Consider the following 19,641-nt stretch of genomic DNA (forward strand, 5'->3'; position numbering starts at 1 on the left):
TTTTTACTATCTATTAACCCGAACCGGTAGTAAAAAAAGGCTTTAAAAAAAGTTTTTTAAAAGTTCAATCAGCTGTGCCGTGCGATCGTTGGAACTTATTTTTTTACTTTTTAAAGCATTTTTTACCAATGGATTCTGATGAACCAGTAGCATTTTTACTACCGATTCGCGGGAACCGGCCCAAACCGCTAGCCTTTCAGCCCTGGGCTTCAATATTTCTATGGAACTAGTTTGACTCATTTAAACATTTATGATAAAAACATAACTTCCTCAAAGTGTTGCCATTTCTGTTTTCCCAGTTTTCCCATCTTTTCTCAGACTGCTAATATTCTGACCTATTCTGACCTGGAAGAAAAAAGAAAATATTGAAATGTAATTGAATAATTCTTAGTGCAATTTCCCAATTTTTCAAGAAACTGTTCAATTTTTAAACTCCTTTTATCAGGAATGAGATGTTATACTTTAGTTTTACCTCTAGACATCAATTTATCACTTCCCTTCCCAATTCCAGGCTATTATTTTAAATCAATTTTTTAGCTAGTATTTAAAATACTTTGCTTATTATGCAAAAGTATTGTTAAACATCTGAAATGATCAGACTTTACTATCATAGATCAGTTCAAAATAAATTCAAAATTAAGACATACCTCCTAAATAGTGAGTCATGAAAATAAACAGCAGAGTTCACAATTGTGAATCCTAAATGTGAGTAACAATTAAAAAAATAGAATAAAACTAACAATAAACAATCACTTTGTCTGGAACAATAGATATTTAAAACATGATTATTAATAAGTTATAGCTAATACTGCAGGTAACAGGACAATATTTAGCTATGTTCAGTAAAACAAAGTTCAACTGATCAGATAGCAATAGGTGAAGAGAAAATGACTAGGACATTAGTCTAAAAATAGGGATAATAGCTCCTGACATGAAATAACATAAAGTGAACAATACAATACGACACAATGCAACATGGCTTAATATCTGTATTGTTCCTGGGCCAGAGAGGCATAGTCATTACTCAAATGGAATGTCCTCATATCTCCCCTCAGTGAAAGCTGTTGGGAAGGCATTAAATCTAGCCAAAAACAAACTTCTCCTAAATTTAGAGACCAGTATTTCATTAAGTGTTGAGATATTTAAAGTTTAATAACTGGAGCAGTGAAGGGTTGGACAATGAGTAAAAACACCCAGTTATAGCTAATTGGTTAAAGAGAGTTGGCCACTGCATGAGAGAATCTGAGCTGTAATTAGTTGTTGTGAGTAAAGGGGGCATTTCCTTATTTCCCACTTTTTTTCTCTGTGCTCTCTGTGATTTACCTCATGGTTCCTGCTGTGTTGATTTATCTGACAATGCCCCTGTTTTCCTATTTTATTTATTGTAAATATATTTATTTATATAAAAATGCTTTTTCGTGTAGAATCTCTGACTCCATTTGGACACCGGCTGCACAATTCCCTGACATTAAGATATTGTGCTGGTTAGAATGGTTGAGCGAGATTACTCAAAATATATTTAGGTATGGCTGACTGATGCATCTGAAGCTCCAGATCAAAATGTGCTATTTGAGATCATTAAGTGCAGACTCATAGCCCATCAATTTACACAAAAATGTGAAAGCACTGCTGCCAGTTCTTTACATGGTGTGGTTCTTCATTCACATCAAGTTCTTTTCAAGAAGCTGGGATGTTGTAATGTATCAGCGTAATATATATGCAGATCCAAGTAATGTGGATTTTTGTAATTGACAGATGAAAAACTTGTATCTTTACCCATTTTCCCCTCATCTTTTGTAGAAATTGATCATGTAATCATTTGAAGAAATTGACCATGTACGTAGAAATTGATCATGGATTATTATTATTGTTAGTCAGCCAGATGTTTAGACTGGATTTGGCATTTTTCTCTACCAATCAATTCCTTTATTTCTTTCCAGAGACATCAAGTAATGCTACCAAGCCAGAGATAATTGCCCCCATTACACCCACAACAAACATAACTTTGCCAAATACAACAGCTAAGTCGTTTACTACACAGTGGAATGCAACATTGACTACTAACAATGAGACAACAACGATTCAAAATTTAACCTCAACACCGCTTCTAATACATGAACCTACTAAGCCAACAACATATAATTCTACCATTTTTCTTATTACAACCATGACTGAGAACAACAATGTGATGGTAAGATTGTGAAAATTTAGGATTGTTATGAAAAAGGAAAACTATTAATCTCCTTTATTGGGACTATTACTGTAAATCAACGATTTGTGTATTAATCAGTCTCATCGATATGGTATTTCAGATACTTTTGCAAAGGTGCCAGCCTATATTCTTCAGCTCCTTGGATGGTTCTCATAGGTGCCCATTTATTTCTTTGAATCTCACCTAGGCTATTGTTGTTCTTATTTCATTTTATTGGGGAAGAGGGTGCAAGAGAATGGATGTGTTTACATAACTTTTTTCCTCAGCAGAGGAAGCTCCAACAGCTGATTGGCAAACTGCCCAGAGCACAAATGTGAAGGGAAGAGGGAACATAAATTTGCAACTCCCAGCTGTGGTCTTCTCTAATGAGCTTTCCCACATTCAGGTTTTTAATAGCATTTGACATTCAGACACTCTACATGACCATTTTACTAGTTACTGTTTTGCTACTATTTTGTGTTCAGAAAATGTGAATTGTCACACAATCTCATCTTGCTATATGAAAATGTATCTGAGTACAGGTAAAACTAATTGTGCAATAAAAATTGTTATTGCATAAACATTGGCTTTAATCTGAATTTACATTGACTCTGTCCTCAGTGTTGGAATTACAAAGCCAAATATTCCTAAAACAAAAGAAACTGATGCTAAAGTAACATATTCCTTGATACTGACCCTTCTTTCATTTATCTGATGTGTTTGATTTGATGCCTTTGAGGAAGTTTACCTATGATTTCAAGTGGATAAAATTTAAGTTCAGCAGATTTCTTTGGTTTGACATCTCCATTTCAGGTTACCCTGTAATTCACCAATGGTCTTTTCAGCCATGTAATACTATTTGTCTGATGGAAGCAGATACATTTTTGAACTATGTCTCCTTTCAGAAAATGGTTGAAAGTTTTCTAACATAATAGAACCATGAGAATATTTCCTAAGATAATTATCTCTCGCATATTGCCAGCCTGAACTTTGCAATTATCTTCACAGATATGGCTCAGTGTGTCCTCATCACGTAAGGTGAACTAGTATTTCAGAAACAGTCTTCTTCATGTTGATCTCTCTATTATAGAATAGCCTTCTCAGCTATAGTTGTCTAACACCTTCTTTGTAGTCATGTTTACACCAACTTGCTGGTTTGTCTGCTTAATACACCTATTTATTTAAAATCATATGTAAGCATAAAAAGACCTTTTTAGTCATTTCTGTTATTATACTTTGGGATTTACTTTTTCCACAAGAAAAAAATATTTGGGTTTTTTCTGTCACATATTAGCAATGCCATTTATTCTTTGTTCTTGAATTATTCAGTAAGCACATATCAATAAAGGAGAATATTTGTAGCTCAGGATTGAAATTGGGGTCCTTGGTGCTCTCTGAACTTAATTGTTTTCTTGCAGATGTTTCATTATCCAAACTAGGTAATACTAGTACTGGCTAGTACTGATGATCACCATAGTCTGGGTGATGAACCATCTGACAACCAACAACCAAGCTTAGAGAGCACCAAGGACTCTCTAAGCACATATCAATTAATTGGTGATTTCACAGAAATGCAATTAGCAAATAAAATAAACAAATGACACTAGACAAAGGGAAATGCAATGATATACTCTTCCATCCTTTCTTTTTCTAGTTCAACATCACATGTATGAAAATCAAGCAGCGGCCTCCTGCCACTGAAGTGGTATGCTTGGAACTCCATGAAGTCCAATCTTGTGTAAGTAGGCAGGAAAGAGAAAATGGCAAGGGAGGCATTCATTATAATGGAAATTTTGCTTTGCTTTAAGATAAAAGGTTGGGGGGGCGGGATTTCTTGGTGCGGAAGATCCAACATGTTAAAGTAAAAGTGATGGTTACCCTCCATCCAACTTTAAAACAATAGGTGCAATTTGTTTCTATTCAATGCAAAATCACATGTATTTCAAATGTTCATCATGACCCATTTGGTTCTAGACTTTGACAATGCTTTGTTTCTAAAACTTCATGCATTCCATTTGTTATGTCTATAAGTAGTCCAACAAACTCCAGCATCATATTTACACACCAGGCACTTTTTCCACTACAGCATCCATAGTTGTAGGAACAGCATATAGCTTCTCTACATGTGTAAGAGGGAAGGGGAAAGAGAGTAATGGCTCATTTGAGCCCAATAGCTGAAAAGCATAGATTTCTAGACAAAGGAAAAGGATGGAAAGTGATGAAACTGTGAGATTGTGAAACAACGCATCCATTGCATACTTATATGTGACATTGTGAAGCAAGTATGTTTTTGCATGGTGATGTCAGGATGCCAATTTCTTAATTTTGGCATCATTATGGTTAGTTCTTAGCATCTGTCCTGGAGGATAGACAGAGGTAAAAATTCATGGCATCCTGTTTTTATAACAAGGAAAATTAAGCTGAATTGGAGGGGAGATCATAAAGAAACTGATTAGACATTGACTAGAAAGTGTTAAATCCAGTTGGTTGAGAAAAGTTTTGAGTTCAAGGAGCAGAATGCTTGGATAAAGCAAGAGTTCCAGAAATGGGAGAATGGCTTCTCTGCAAGTCCCACAAAATTTCTGTTTTGCAAATCTTAAAATTATGTTTACCATCTACTGACTTAAACTCCTACAAAAGTTCACTTTTGTAGCATAAGTGCCACCTAGAGGGCTGATATTTAAGCAAAAAGCAAAGAACATCCACTTGTGTTAATAATTTATTTAAAATTGTGATAACAAAAAGCAGGTTAGCTACCCTTTAGCTCCATTCATTTACACACTGTATTGGGGATCAGTATTAGGGAAACTTTATCAGATTGATCATTATTGTTATTTGAGTTACTGTACATGATTGACAACCACAATTACTCCTCTGCAGGATTGACATAATTTATATGTTCCTGTAAATGTGTGAAATTAGGCATTTTATAGAATGCTCTAGGAAATCTATAGAATGCCAAAAATGAGATGTCAAAGTATGAAATGCTTAATATGTCACACATTTCCTGTGACTTCTATGCAATGCCGAAAGGCAAAGTGGCAAATTATAAAATACTCCCCCTAAAATACCATTCTTGCCTTCCTTGTTGCAACAAGTAGCTCAATACTGGTCTTTTTATCTTATTTTTTTCAATAATAAAGTCCTGTACTTTATTTTGAATTTCTTCTTTCATTTTCATATACAGTATGTTAGTCCTAATCCTAACCCTAATCCTTTTCATGATTCTTTTTTCATACTTTGCCTAAATAGCTTTTGGCATTCTGCATAATGTCTACGTATATAATACCTAGAGAAACATAGCATATTAAAATAACACAAACATTTCATACTTTTGACTTAAACATCATGCATTCTATAGATTTCCTAGGCGTTCTATACAATGCCAGTTTTTCATACATTGCCAGTAACGTATATATTGAAATCATTGATTAGAAAGCCTGGAAGCTGAAGTTCTGATACATCTAAGGTAAAGGTAAAGGTTCCCCTCGCACATATGCCTGGAGGCCATGCGGGTCTGGATGGGGAGGAACAGGCTCAGACTCAACCCTTCCAAGACCGAGTGGTTGTGGCTCCCGGCGTCCCGATATAGTCAGCAGGTGCCATCGCTGACTATTGGGGGTGAATCTTTGCCCCCCACAGAGAGGGCTCGCAATCTGGGTGTCCTCCTGGACACACGGCTGTCTTTAGAAGAACATATGACGGCTGTGGCCAGGGGGGCCTTTTATCAGGTCTGCCTGATTCGCCAGTTGCAGCCCTTTCTGGATCGGGACGCCCTGCGCACGGTCACTCATGCCCTTGTTACCTCCCGGTTGGACTACTGTAATGCTCTCTACATGGGGCTCCCCTTGAAGAGCACTCGGAGGCTCCAACTGGTCCAGAATGCGGCTGCGCGGGCGGTTATGGGTGCTACCCGTTGCGCCCACGTGACACCCCTCCTGCGCGAGCTGCACTGGCTCCCAGTGGTCTTCCGGGTGCGATTCAAGGTGTTGGTTACCACCTTTAAAGCGCTCCATGGCATAGGACCCGGGTACCTTCGAGACCGTCTTCTGCCACCAATAACCTCCCACAGGCCAGTTCACTCCCACAGAGAGGGTCTCCTCAGGGTACCATCGGCCAAGTCATGTCGGCTGGCGACACCCAGGGGGAGGGCCTTCTCTGTGGGAGCCCCAGCCCTGTGGAATGAACTGCCCCCGGAAATTCGTAAGATTTCTGACCTCCGGGTATTTCGCTGCGCACTTAAGACCCTATTCTTCTGCCAGGCTGGGTTAGCAATATAATTTTAAATTGGATGTTTTAAATTTTGGGGGTTTTAAATTAAGCCAAATTTATTTAATATTTTTAAATTATTTTAAATTGATGTTTATTCTGTTTTTTAATTAGGCTGTACACCGCCCTGAGTCCTTCGGGAGAAGGGCGGTATAGAAATAAAATTATTATTATTATTATTATTATTATTATTATTATTATTATTATTATTATTATTATTATTATTATTATTATTATTATTATTATTATATGTGCTAGTCATTCCCAACTCTAGAGGGCGGTGCTCATCTCCATTTCAAAGCCGAAGAGCCAGCGCTGTCTGAAGACATCGCTGTGGTCATGTGGCCAGCATGACTAAACGCCAAAGGCGCACAGAACGTTGTTACCTTCCCATCAAAGGTGGTCCCTATTTTTCTACTTGCATTTTTTATGTGCTTTCGAACTGCTAGGTTGGCAGAAGCTGGCACAAGTAACGGGAGCTCACCCCATTACGCAGCACTAGGGATTCGAACCACTGAACTGCCGACCTTTCAATCGACAAGCTCAGTGTCTTAGCCACTGAGCCACCGCGTCCCTCTGATACAGCTAGAAGACACCAAATTAGGAAAACTGCCTAAATGAATCAGGATGTGAAACTTTTACCGAATTACCCGTTTGACTGAAGTTCTGGCTTTGTCATCACAACTTTTGATAAAGGCTTATATAAGTCTTGGAAATCACATGTTAGCATATCCCCAATATATTATTCAATAACAATTCTGATATTAGTAATGGCTTGTAGGTTTTTCTAAATTATTAACAACTGGCTAATAATGCTGTACTGGCTAATAAGGCACTACTTAGCATTCAAACAAAAATAGCTAATAAGCAAAAATTGTTAACTAACTAATGAATTGTGAACATTAATTTGTCAATATGGAGCACTATAATATATTCTGTAAAAGAAAGTCACAAACTAGTGTCTGATTTCCATCTGAAACATTGTTTTTACTCACTGGTATATGGACAGGGTTTTTCTTTTTCATGAACAGAAATTTATGGATGGCTAAGTATGTAGGTCATAATATTTTCTTTAATTGTGATGACCATGCATGCTATTGGAGGAAACATGGATGATGATGATGATGATGATGATGATGATGATATTATAATGGTATGATGAACAGGAATCTATTATAAAATTCAACTTTGAATCATCTCTCTCTCTATGTGTGTGTGTGTGTGATTTCAAGCAAAATCAGTTGCATAAGTGAATATTCCAAGCATAAACTTAAATATCACTTTATAATTTATTGTTTTATAATAATTATTATTACTCAATCCTAATTGCTAAAATCTTGCACCAGCCTCCACCAATGGGAGAGAGATTATGGTAGCTGATACATCTAGGAGGCATCAGTTGAAACCTGTAGGTTATGTGCACCTACATTTCTTTGTTGTGATCTTTTTCACTTACCACAGAAACTGAAAAGATACTGTAATGTATTATTGTCCTGAACATACACACAATTTGCAGCTTTATCTCTTGGCTAATTTTTAGTGGAAACTGGGATCAGGCCTTCTTTCTTTGTCTCATGCATTATTTTTAAGAGTGATTGCTGTGTCTGAGGCTGAGCCACAAATAGATAGAATGAACCTTTTCACTTGTTTGTCTTTCTGGCAGGCTTTTTCCAGTAAGCTGTTCCATTCACTAGAAAGGAAACTCTGACATCCTCTCAACAATTCTTTCCACAAAAAAGAAAAAAAAACCATAAGAGTGTTTTTCCTTAATATCCCAAACTAATATCTGTGGGAATGGTTTTTGTTAGGTTTTATTTGCATTCTTCCATTTCCCTTGCATAATGCATTCTGTGATTGTTTACATTTTTATTTCTATTGTGTAGCTTTTGTTTATTCCATTGGGCCACATTAAATAACCATTTGAGATTTTTCTGAAGCCAATTAAACCACCTGAACTTGATATCCCAAATTCTAAATATGTAAAATCCTACACTAAGTGCGTATCTATCCATGAATCCCCCCAGACAGTAGAAAGTTATATACAGGGAATCCTCATTTAGTGACTGGCTCAGACTTTGAGTGCAGTTATGACAATGATGGAAACGTAACTTTTGTTACAGGTCTGTAAAGCAAAGAAAAGCTGAAATAAAACTTTAAGACATTTGCAGTTTCACTTAGCAACTGCTTTACTTAAAATTGAGCTACTTGTGTCCAACTGTGATTGCTAAACAAGGATTATGTGTAATTCAAAGTGGACTGGGATGAAAGATTTCTCCCTGATAAATATTTAGATAGATAGACAGACATTTATATTTTTGTTTTACTTAAGGGGAAGTACTGATGATGCTTCTTGTATAATCAATTGTGATTAAAAGTAGATTCTTTATCTGTAGTAATGCTGCCTGTGAATTAAATACTGCACATGCAAGTATTTATTTTTACTAGCCATGAAACTTTACAAGTGAGCTCCATTGCATGAGATTTAAGGGAGGGCAGAATTTCAGGAAGATTAGTATCCTTCCATATAGACACAGCATGAAAAAAATGGTTTTTTGCTCTGTTGCTGCCCCAACAGTAAAATTTTGTGTGTGTATGTTTGCTGTAGAACATGGATTGCATATATCCTACTCTGAGGGGAGGGGGAAAGTTCTCAGCAGCTGCCTAATTGCCTTTCCCATAAAGGAGGCATAGGGGGAATTTACCAGCAGTGTTTTTTTTCCAAGCAGATCCAGCCCATTTTATAACTTTCTTTTACCTGCTTCTCTTTCTAGTGCAAATTTGGCATCATTCTGGTCAGTTTATATATAATTACTGTGCTGATGAACAAACAGATGGACAGAAACCCTCTGTACATATTTTTTTCCAAATTCCACAATGTTAAAAAAAAAATTAAAGAAGAAAGTTCTATTAGTTGAATACATACTAGACATGAAATATTCAACAACCAGAGGAAGACTCTGTCTTTTTCCCAACTTATTGAACCAGCCTATATTTCTAAATTGCTTTAGATTATTATTTTAGCTCTGGCTCTTCTGAGTCTGACCTTGACCTATGCCTCTCCTTTGATGTCCAAATTGACCAAGTGGAGGGGAAAAAAATAACTACAGACTCACAGATTTCTTCCTGTCTCCTCCACAACTGTTTGGGAAAGGCGACATTTTATTTTAATCTTTATGTGGGAAGATTTTATCCTTGCAAAATGTGCCATGAAACAACCATTTGAAATACTCAAGGCATTTCTGAAACAGGAAGGCCAAGTCTGTGCTTGTTATTTCCCTCATCTCCTGCCTGGTAACAGTGAAAAAGGACACGGTGCTCATGATTTCAAAACATTAAGAGTGCCTTGCCTGGTTTAGGATATAGTTGCAGAATGAATTGTTATAACGACATTACTTATTTAATCAGCAATTTAAGATTATATTTAATTAGTAATCAGTATCCACAGACATGTGTTGACAAATATTTCAGTACATTATCAATTATAATTGATTTATTATAATGTTTTAATAACTGGACATGTAATCCTTTTCATCCACTATACTTCAGGGAAGCAAATTATGAATCCCAAGCATATAGCTAAAACATGCTCTAAACTCTGTCTTAACTACTGTAGCTCTCCTTTCACATGCTATAATTCACATAATCTGTCCCATTTTTAGAGATGTGCTCATTGTACCGTAAAGAATATTCCTATGCATGTACTTTTAATAATCATAGTAGGAAATAGGGCTTCCATAAATGGAGTTGATGTGCCTTCTTGGAAAATTGTTCTTAATGTTTATGGTTTCTCTTAACCTTTGTAGATTTTTTTGCCAAAAAATCGACAAATGGATGCTACTGGGAGAATAGACTGTAGCTCATGGGAATATTGTTATGTTTACAGAAACCAGTGATAATTAATATGCCACTTGATGTTGGATAAATGTAAAGAAAACAAATGAGGAAAAATGTTCTACAACAGTAACTCTGTTTTTGTTTTGTTTTTTTAGGAAAACTTTAAAAGAAACAAAGGGGAGGGATTGAGCAAATTGGTCTGTAAAAAAAAAGAAGTGCCATGCCTTATTGAACTGGCCGACTCTGATATGAATCACCACTGCATGTTGTTGCTTGCAGTTAACAATACAGGTTAGTTGAACTGATTTATTATAGCTTGTAATCAAATTGGATAGAAGCCATGAATGACTTACTAAGATTGACTAGATTTCCATGTCGCATGAAACCATTATTTTACCTTTGGCTGATTCAACAAATCTTATATATAACACATTTAGCCCCAATCCAGCAATTATGGGTTTGCAAGATGAGTAAAATCCAATATTTTTGCTATCTTCTTCATCCCTAGATTGGGGTGTGGGGGAATGCAGAAAGTATTTGAAAAACCAACTGTTTAAAAATGTATTAGGTGTCCTCAGTTAGTTGTTACTTCTATTCAACAGCAAATTAAGGTCAGGAAGTGGTTTTGTTTTGTTTTTTTTACTTCCCAGTTAGTTTACAGCCATGGGATTTCCTTGTGATCTCATATCTAAGTGCTAACCAATCTATCCCAGCTTAGCTTTTTCAAAATCAGCCAGATATTGTGGCCAGCAGCAAATAAAAAATTATAACCTCTTTTCCCCACCTTCCTGTCATTCAATTCAAAACGATAGATGGTATATATTACAACAACATTCAAATACTAATTGGAAACTCTGACTGGATTCACAGATTACATGGGCCATAGTGTTATTTAGTTTTATTTTAGCATTTTATTTATTTAGTGTTTGTTAAATTTGTGTAAACACATTCAGTTTGATTTGTAAACCATTACTTATAACTTATTTATGTATTTTTATTATACTTGAATTTTGTCCGTTCCCATAGTATCTAGGCAGCTAAACAGAAGTAAACAGATAAAATACTCCCCAAATCCTTAAATACATATAATTATTTTCCAGAAGCACACATACAGTGTGTCCTATCTTTCAATTTAAAAAATAGTCTCTTCATGTGCAAGACAAAATGAGTTGGTTTTCAAAGTTTTCCTGGAGCCTAAGAGTGATGTAACATTTCCACTGTAAGGGAGTTTCAGAGAATGTTTGCCTCTAGGATCACATCAGTATTATAATCTTGGAGAGATAGAATGTGGAAGAGTTGATTTTATTTATTTATGAGCTATGGTGGCACAGTGATTAGAATGCAGTATTTGCATGCTAACTCTGCCCACTGCCAGGAGTTCAGTCCTGACCGGCTCAAAGTTGACCCAGCCTACCATCTTTCCAAGGTCAGTAAAATGAGGACCCAGATTATTGAGGGCAATATGCTTACATTGTGAACTACCCAGAGAGTGGTGTAAAGCACCATGGAGCAGTATATAAGTCTAAGTCTATTGCTATTGCTATACTATTTCATTTGTTTGGACAGGCAAATGAATTAAAGAGAAGATGGCCAGATAACCAGGATCAGATCTATATAGGTTTTAAATGTGGCAACCACCACCTTAAACCACACCCAGAATTCAGTTGGAAACTAAGGCAACTCCCATTAGTACTGCAGCTGCTCATTCTGCAACAGCTGCAGTTTCCACAGGTCCTTAAAGAGTCATCCCATGTTGAGCATTTTGAAATAATGACAACGCCCACCCCATCTTGCGATGGGAAAAACATCACAAAACATCATGACGACAATGTGACACCGTAAGTTTGACACCTATGATCTAATAGAAGTGACTAGAACTTTAGTGATTATGAGCAAGTCCTCCAAATCAAGGAAACAAAGTTGTAATTGTTCAAAAAAAGTGTATCTGACATCTGGTCTTCAAACAGGAGAATTCTTAAGTTAAAAATCATCTTTGAACAAAGAAATACAACCTGTTTAGAATTTTAAGAAATGGATTTTTTCTGCAATTGTTAGATTTGCAGATCCAAAGCCACTCCTTATTGGAGAGATTCAATTAAAGTGTGTTCCTCCTCATCCAGACCCAAACAACTGACTCACCATGGAGTCAGTTAACACTTCTACCGCATATCTACTCATGGCTATGGTATATATACTATGTATCAGCAGCATATGATGATGCTATGTTTTATCATTCTAGTCAATTGTGACTTATTGAATAAACCACAGTTATATAAGTCATATATAACTTTGAATAAAACCAGCGGAAGTGATATTGTAAATGTTGTTAAAACTGCTTTGCTTGATAAATAATTCCAATATTCTCTGAAAGTAAATTTCAGTTTTCTCTGCTTTAGAAAATATAGGTGCAGAAGCATTGTGTGGCTTTCTGGATGACAAGCAGCCGGATTTGAAAGCGGTAATTTATTCATGCTTTTATATATAGGAGTTGGGTGAGACAGAATAAAAAAAATTCAAACCTAAAATATTACAAAATCTGAATAGTATATTTGTATGCCAGGATCCTTTATGACTAAAATCATGTAAATGAACAGTGATGTTTTTCACAAAGAATGTGGAATACAATATCAATATTTTACTAAAATATAACACATTTAAGTAATAAGCAATATGTATTTTCCTGGATTTGAGGTGTTATCAACTTAAAATGTCAATCAAAAGTTCCATTGGGCAGAAAAGGCTTCTGGGCATCTACAGTATCCTGCTTGTGAAGAAACCACTTTTAGCTATCAGAATCACCAGAGAATATTTCAGAAGACAAAGTGAAACTGTTTTCATGGTGTTGTTTCATTCTTTAAAGACATGAAATTGCATCCTGGAAATTAGTTTCCTTTGTGTTGTAATTTAACATACAAAACATATGAAGTACACAGAACTTCTCTCTTTCCAAACTATCTTCCCAAACATGCATAATATCTTAAAGCTATGTGATTCAATTTCAAGATTCAGCAACTCACACTTTCACACTGAATCTTCAGACTGAATTCTTGAATCATTTGAAAGAATCACAGTGAATGAGGTGCTTTGAATTACTTTGGATTAAGAGATTTGATGGGGTTTTCTTTTATGTTGTTGCGATTTTCTCCCAAAATGGACAATACTATTCCACCTATTGTGTCTCACTTTTGAATAAGAATTATAATTTATTTAGGTAGGTTTACATGGAGTGCAAAATTTATTCCACTGGTGGATGATTGTTTACACTAGTTCGCTCTTTCTTATATAATCCTCTTCCTTTTCCTCAAGCCACATCCTTTTATTATTGTATTTATTTCCTTTACTCCCAATGTACTTGTCTAGCCTGAAATATAGCCAATTGGCACATGTGCCCAATCTTTCTGAAGTTGTTTATTGCTGTTAGTCCTCTCCCTTTGTGCCTTTTCATTTTCTGCAATTTTTTTTGCTATTTACCTGCTTTTGTCTTACTTTATACTCTGTAAGTCTACCTCAGATCTAATGTCATACCATGATATAAAGAATTAATCTGTATTATATGCAATAGGTTATTGCTTATACTAGCACATGTGAAATATGTAATAGCAATAATGCACAAATGTCTTGGGATGTTTTTAAGTTGTTGCCCAAGCATCACATAACCCATCATTCCCAGAAGAGGCTAATTCTGCCTCTTCAGTTCTTCCAGGAAGCTATCAGCCCAAAAAGATAAATGACCGACGATTATAGAACCTTCAATCTTTAGTAAGAACTTACTTTTTTAAAACTGTTTTTTAAAGGCTTTGTTTTTAAGATTTAATAGGGCATTTTGACAGCCCCACTTCCCCATAAACTGGATATTTTAACTCTCTAAACAGTTTGGAACTGTTATGTTGTCCTTTCCTCATTCCTACTGTGTCTTGTTTAAACAAGATGTGAGCGTATGTCAAAGTGAAAGCCTTAAAGCTACCTCATGTAGGAGGTTGCTGTGTTAGACTAGCGTACAAAAACTTCAGAGGAAGCACCTTTTCTGTGTAACAAATTTTATTAAAAGACATGAACTGTATGGAGTAAGACATGACGAATGACCTTTAACGGTCTACATTTCTGCCGTTTGCATTCCTGACAAGTGTTTTCATCTTCTTTGGTTCAATCCTATTTTGTTTTTTCCTTTTAGCTTGGGATAAAATCCCACAAGCAGGAACGCACTGAGATTCACCAGGTCCATTCTCAGGGGACCCTTATTGCCTTGGTCACCACTGGCCTGCTGTTGGCATTTTTGGGATTGGCTGGATATTATCTTATGAAACGACGAAGCTGGAGTCCCATGGGAGAAAGGCTGGTTAGTGCTTATAGTTGGCAGAACAAGTAGAAAGTTCAAGGCATGTAACAACAGTTGCAGAGAAAAATGACAGGATTGCTATTCTTCCATTACTATAAGTAGTGTGCTCATTTCCATAAGATATTCTACAATTTCAAGTTATGTTTACTTTTTTCAACAGTAAGTTTAAACAATTTACAAACACCATCAAATAGGAATCATATTTTCCCAATATCTTCATGCTTTAAATTCACACTGGATTTTCTCCTCTTGTTTCTGCTGCACTAAAAACTTTCCCTATGATTTTATCTCCAAATGATGAAATAAAGAATGTGAAGAAAAAGAATTTTTTTTTAATTCATTTGTTGCTTTAAATTTCTGTTTCTTCTATCTTTAGGCTTGCTGGAAACCTTTTGAATTTAACTATGTCAGCTAAATGCACAACTGCAACTGTAATTAATTTTTCTTTTTAATATTTGGGGATGTGTAAATATTGTTCCCAAATCCAGAAGAAGGTAAAACGAAGTAGAGAAGTTGGAATTGGGAAAGGGCACTTTTCCTATCTGCTACTTTTACTTCAACACCATTCATGGGGTTTCAGTCAGATATAAGTTGACTGTGCATGTAATTTCCCAGGATTTTTTTTTCAAAAAAAAAAAGTTTCTCTCTAAGAAAAATATCTTTCTCTTTAAATAACCACTTTCATACAATGAATTTCTGTAGGTCACCTTCATTAACCTGGAATGCAAACACAGAACTCTGTAGAGTTTCACAGACAATTTTTGAAAGATATTTTAGAACATTTGGGAGGAGCACCTGCAACACCTTTACAGAAGCTGTGTCTTTTCCCAGACCTGAATCCAAAGCACTGTACAGTCCTACCATATACCAGTAGTATAAAATCTTGACAAATTGAATGCCAGTGTCAACACAACAATAGCTAATGAATGACCCATTATTCCATTTATTTACTTATTGAACTATATATTATGCAGACTACATTAGCTTTCAGAAACTAAACTATCATTCCATTACTATAAATCAGTGGTACTACTGTCAGTCTGTACAATCAAGAAATATAGATGCAGGTGAGATTGTACATGAATCATATAATAGGGCAAAGTGTCAGAGCAAGACCTCTTACAATCCATGGGGATATTTCATAGCTTATTACTAAAACATTTGATCTCTGAGCAAAAAACTCCAGATTAATTTTCTGGTGCTTCCAGTTTTAAAAAAATATGGAAGTAAACTATGAATAATTTTTCTGCTCCAAACCTTAGATACCAGGATAGACAAAAATATTAATGAAACTGCATACTGGATTCTTGGTATTTGATCCAACCTCTCATTTTATTGACAAGTTTATATTCAAATTACTTGTATTATTTTCATTGATCACATAGGCCACTGAAATATATTTCATACACACACAAGGCCTCCCTGTTCACTCCATCAATAATATTAGTATTATTTTAATATACTTTTCAAAATCCCTGACTGAACTGCCTGACTGAAAGAACAGATATTTATTTTATTTTCTATATAGAATCTAAATCATTTTATAGACTTTTGAACAGCTTTGTCTAACTCGCAATTTTCTTATTACTTATACCTCTAACCCCTTTAGGGTGAAGATCCTTATTACATCGAAAATGATAGCCACGGCAACCCTGAAATCCCTGTGGCCTCTCAAGAACAGTCTGACCTGCAGGATAAACCAAATCTCAATGGAGGGGCTCGGGAAAATGGAACTGGCCAGCCATCCTCAAAAAATGGACACCAAACGAAGCCCCAGGTTGTTGCTGACACAGAACTGTGAAATGTTGTGACCTTCTTAATGCAGCTGGAAAAAGCTCAACTGCACTTACAAAGAGGAGTTAGGAATAAAAATTCCTAAATGAAATTATAATATCTTTTTTAAAAAAACATTAACATCTTAATATTAATTCTTCAGGGCTGACGCAGCATTTGTGTATGGAAATTGTAAAATTAGCAAACTGCTTCAATGGGATTGGGAATGTTCTTAATAAACGTGGAGTTTGGGGGTTTTTTTTATTTTATTTTTGTACTTTTAGATGTGATATCCTTCACAATAGTTCATCCAGGGAGACGTTTCCTAGAAATTAAAGATTTTTCACTTATTTGAGAGTTGTTTAATATCTATCTGATGCTGTTTAGAGTAAGAAAGGACATTTTCACTTTTTTAAAATGTAAATTTAACTTAATTTTAAAATATAACAGAGATTTAACAACTATGGCTCCAGAGTAGTATGCAGCTGAAAGTCCCTAGATTTTGGTAATCACCACCCTTTCTCATACCCAACTAAGACTGTCTTGCCTACCTTTCTGCATTTAGGCTATGCTGCAATTTGTACATAACATAAGTTGATTGTAACTCTGCAACTCATCAAAAGCCTTTTGAAATATGGTTGAGGCAGTTCTTAAACAACACAAAATAAACTCTTCATCAAATTTGCTTAATTCGAAAGAACTGAGTACCTTTTCCATTTTAAAAGAAATAGGAAAAATTAGGAGACTTTTATACAGTGGTGAAATCCAAATTTTTTTACTACCGGTTCTGTGTGCATGGCTTGGTGGGTGTGGTGTGGCTTGGTAGGCGTGGCAGGGGAAGGATACTGCAAAATCCCCATTCCCTTCCCACTCCTGGGGGAAAGATATTGCAAAATCTCCATTCCCACTCCACTCTGAGGCCAGCCAGAGGTGGTATTTGCGGTTCTCCAAACTACTCAAAATTTCTGTTACAGGTTCTCCAAACTGCTCAAAAGTTCCGCTACCAGTTCTCCAGAACCTGTCAGAACCTGCTGGATTTCATCCCTGCTTTTATAACATGAAAATGCAGTATAGTAGGCAATTGACCTAAATCTCAAATGCTCTGTCTCCTTCAAACTTTGTTTTCATTGTCCATATACTGTACATAAGAACAAGCAAACAACTTTTTTTCCCTACGTAGTACTTTCTAGATGCTTTGGGACTGTTACTAGAACTCATAGCAAGTACATCCTTTGAATTCCAAAAGTTGCTGATTTTTTTTTAACATAAAGGAAATAAGTCTGAAATGTTATTCGTAATCCAGATACAGTTAATTACATTGAAATTAAGAGTGGCATTAGTTGTAGTTACATTAAGTGGAGTTACATATTTCCGAGCCTCGAATCCTATTTTAACATCCTGGGGTTTGAATACAATGCAGTTTACTTCTAAATAGACATTTATAGGATGTCACAGGGCCTTTGAATCTAGTTTTCAAACAAAACATGTGAGAGTCTATCTGTAAATGAAAATGCAAATATAACTATATTTAAGTTGTATGCTTAAACATATCTAAGATCACAATAGTCATGCTTTAATTTAGCCTATATTTTAGGCTAAATTAAATATTCTAACCCTCTTTTCTTCTCCCAAATATTTTTTCCATTGCCTTCCTTCAGTGCTCATCCTGAAATGTATTGACTATTTAAGTGTTATTTGAAAATAGAATGTAGAACAAAATGTGACCAGGCTCTGAAAGGAATTGTCTTTTTTATAGTAATTATCGTGGATATTTTTGTTTTAACTGGAAATAATTCAAGAACACCTAACATGAATAATACTGCCTTATTTACACTTGTCACTGGAAACATTAGCTAGATATGGGATAATGAACATAAAAATAAGTAGCCCACTAGAGAAAGGAATATATTTTGTCTTTTTAATTCAAATTTCCCTAATCTGCTTTTGTCCAGATATGTTGGAACTAGAATTCCTTGCCAGGTGTTATCCAAATGCTGGTGCTAGAGAATGAATCAATTATTTAGTAGATTAGTATAGATAGTCTTAATGTTTACATTTTTGTATTAAACAAGCAAACATGATTGTTAATATGATATAAAGGAAGAATGTATATTGGAATTGTCTCTAGTGTAAACTATACATATGTATAGATCATTTTCATAATTTAAAAAGGCAGCATAAGTATATTTTAATTGTTACTTAGTATCTGATTTCCAAAATGCCATTTTGATTGTTTTGGGTTTGATGTACTTAATTGAAAAGCTGTAATGGGCAGAAATGATTTGCCTTAAGTTTGTCTCTGAATGTTCGGCAACAGTAAGTTTTCAGTTGAAATATTCCTTTGCATAGATACAGTAATTAAATAATAGTAGAGATGAAACAGCATAATTAATGTTAATGTAAGAAAAAAATCAAAATACACAGGAATGGCTCATGGCTTGTGTTAGGCTCCTTCACACATTACAGCAAGTTTCTTCTCATGTTGTTCATTTTTAAGACAGACTTAATTAGAAGCTGTTCACTCCACTAGAATACCATTTATGGGAAGTTAGGGACTTCTTGGCAAGATAAAGGCCACAAACATCTCTCACATGAATCAGGATTCTTGCTAAAATTTCATGGCATGTGAGAAAGACTGATATTGTAGCAGACTAACTTGGTTCCTTAAACTGCTTAATCACTAATCCTTCACTGGGAATGCCTAAGACAAAGTTTTGTGTCCATTTTGCTGTTTCTTTCTGTGGAAAAGTAGAGAAATGAATAAATGAATTTATTACCATGGTAAAGATATTCTTTCCTTACTTGGAAAGAATACAGGCAATATATATTTTCATTGCTTTATGTTGATGTACAACAAAAAGGTATGTCAAATTATAGGTGAGACAGAAGTTGGGATCACTCTCCATCTTTCCATTCTTTCTGAGCAGGGGGTTGGATTAGAAGACCTCCAAGGTCCCTTTCAACTCTGTTATTCTAACATGCATTTACCCAAGTGAAAATAAAGAGAAAAACTATACACTCCTGAGTTCAGTTATAGCAGATCCTTGCTCCTTATGATCTCAGCTATTAATATCCAACCTTCTTCCAGAGCCATGAGACAACTCCCGTTTCTATTTCTTCCAGACTTTCAAATCAGCTGAGCAGGATGGATTGTTGGAATTGATATATATTTATCAATCATGATCAGTACAAATCATGATCTTTTTTTTCATTTCTTAGTTTTTCTTTCCACTATCCT

General features: G+C 35.4%; 1 protein-coding gene and 1 long non-coding RNA gene across 2 annotated transcripts in view; one reads left to right on the plus strand and one right to left on the minus strand.

Moving 5' to 3' along the window:
* Positions 1-18,822, plus strand: part of CD34 (CD34 molecule) — a 36,377-nt gene extending 17,555 nt beyond the window's left edge. Inside the window, exons 3-8 of the mRNA XM_034414344.3 lie at positions 1,941-2,191; positions 3,846-3,929; positions 10,450-10,585; positions 12,691-12,752; positions 14,466-14,630; positions 16,240-18,822. Of these exons, the coding sequence (XP_034270235.1) occupies positions 1,941-2,191; positions 3,846-3,929; positions 10,450-10,585; positions 12,691-12,752; positions 14,466-14,630; positions 16,240-16,431 (890 nt within the window). The 3' untranslated portion in view covers positions 16,432-18,822. The remainder of the gene's footprint in view (positions 1-1,940; positions 2,192-3,845; positions 3,930-10,449; positions 10,586-12,690; positions 12,753-14,465; positions 14,631-16,239) is intronic.
* Positions 1-19,641, minus strand: part of LOC148114563 (uncharacterized) — a 53,068-nt gene that overhangs the window by 11,438 nt on the left and 21,989 nt on the right. The window lies entirely within an intron of this gene.

The sequence above is a fragment of the Pantherophis guttatus genome, chromosome 3 (genome assembly GCF_059756535.1).
Source record: "Pantherophis guttatus breed Tessera chromosome 3, ASM5975653v1, whole genome shotgun sequence".
NCBI classification, from domain to species: domain Eukaryota; kingdom Metazoa; phylum Chordata; class Lepidosauria; order Squamata; family Colubridae; genus Pantherophis; species Pantherophis guttatus.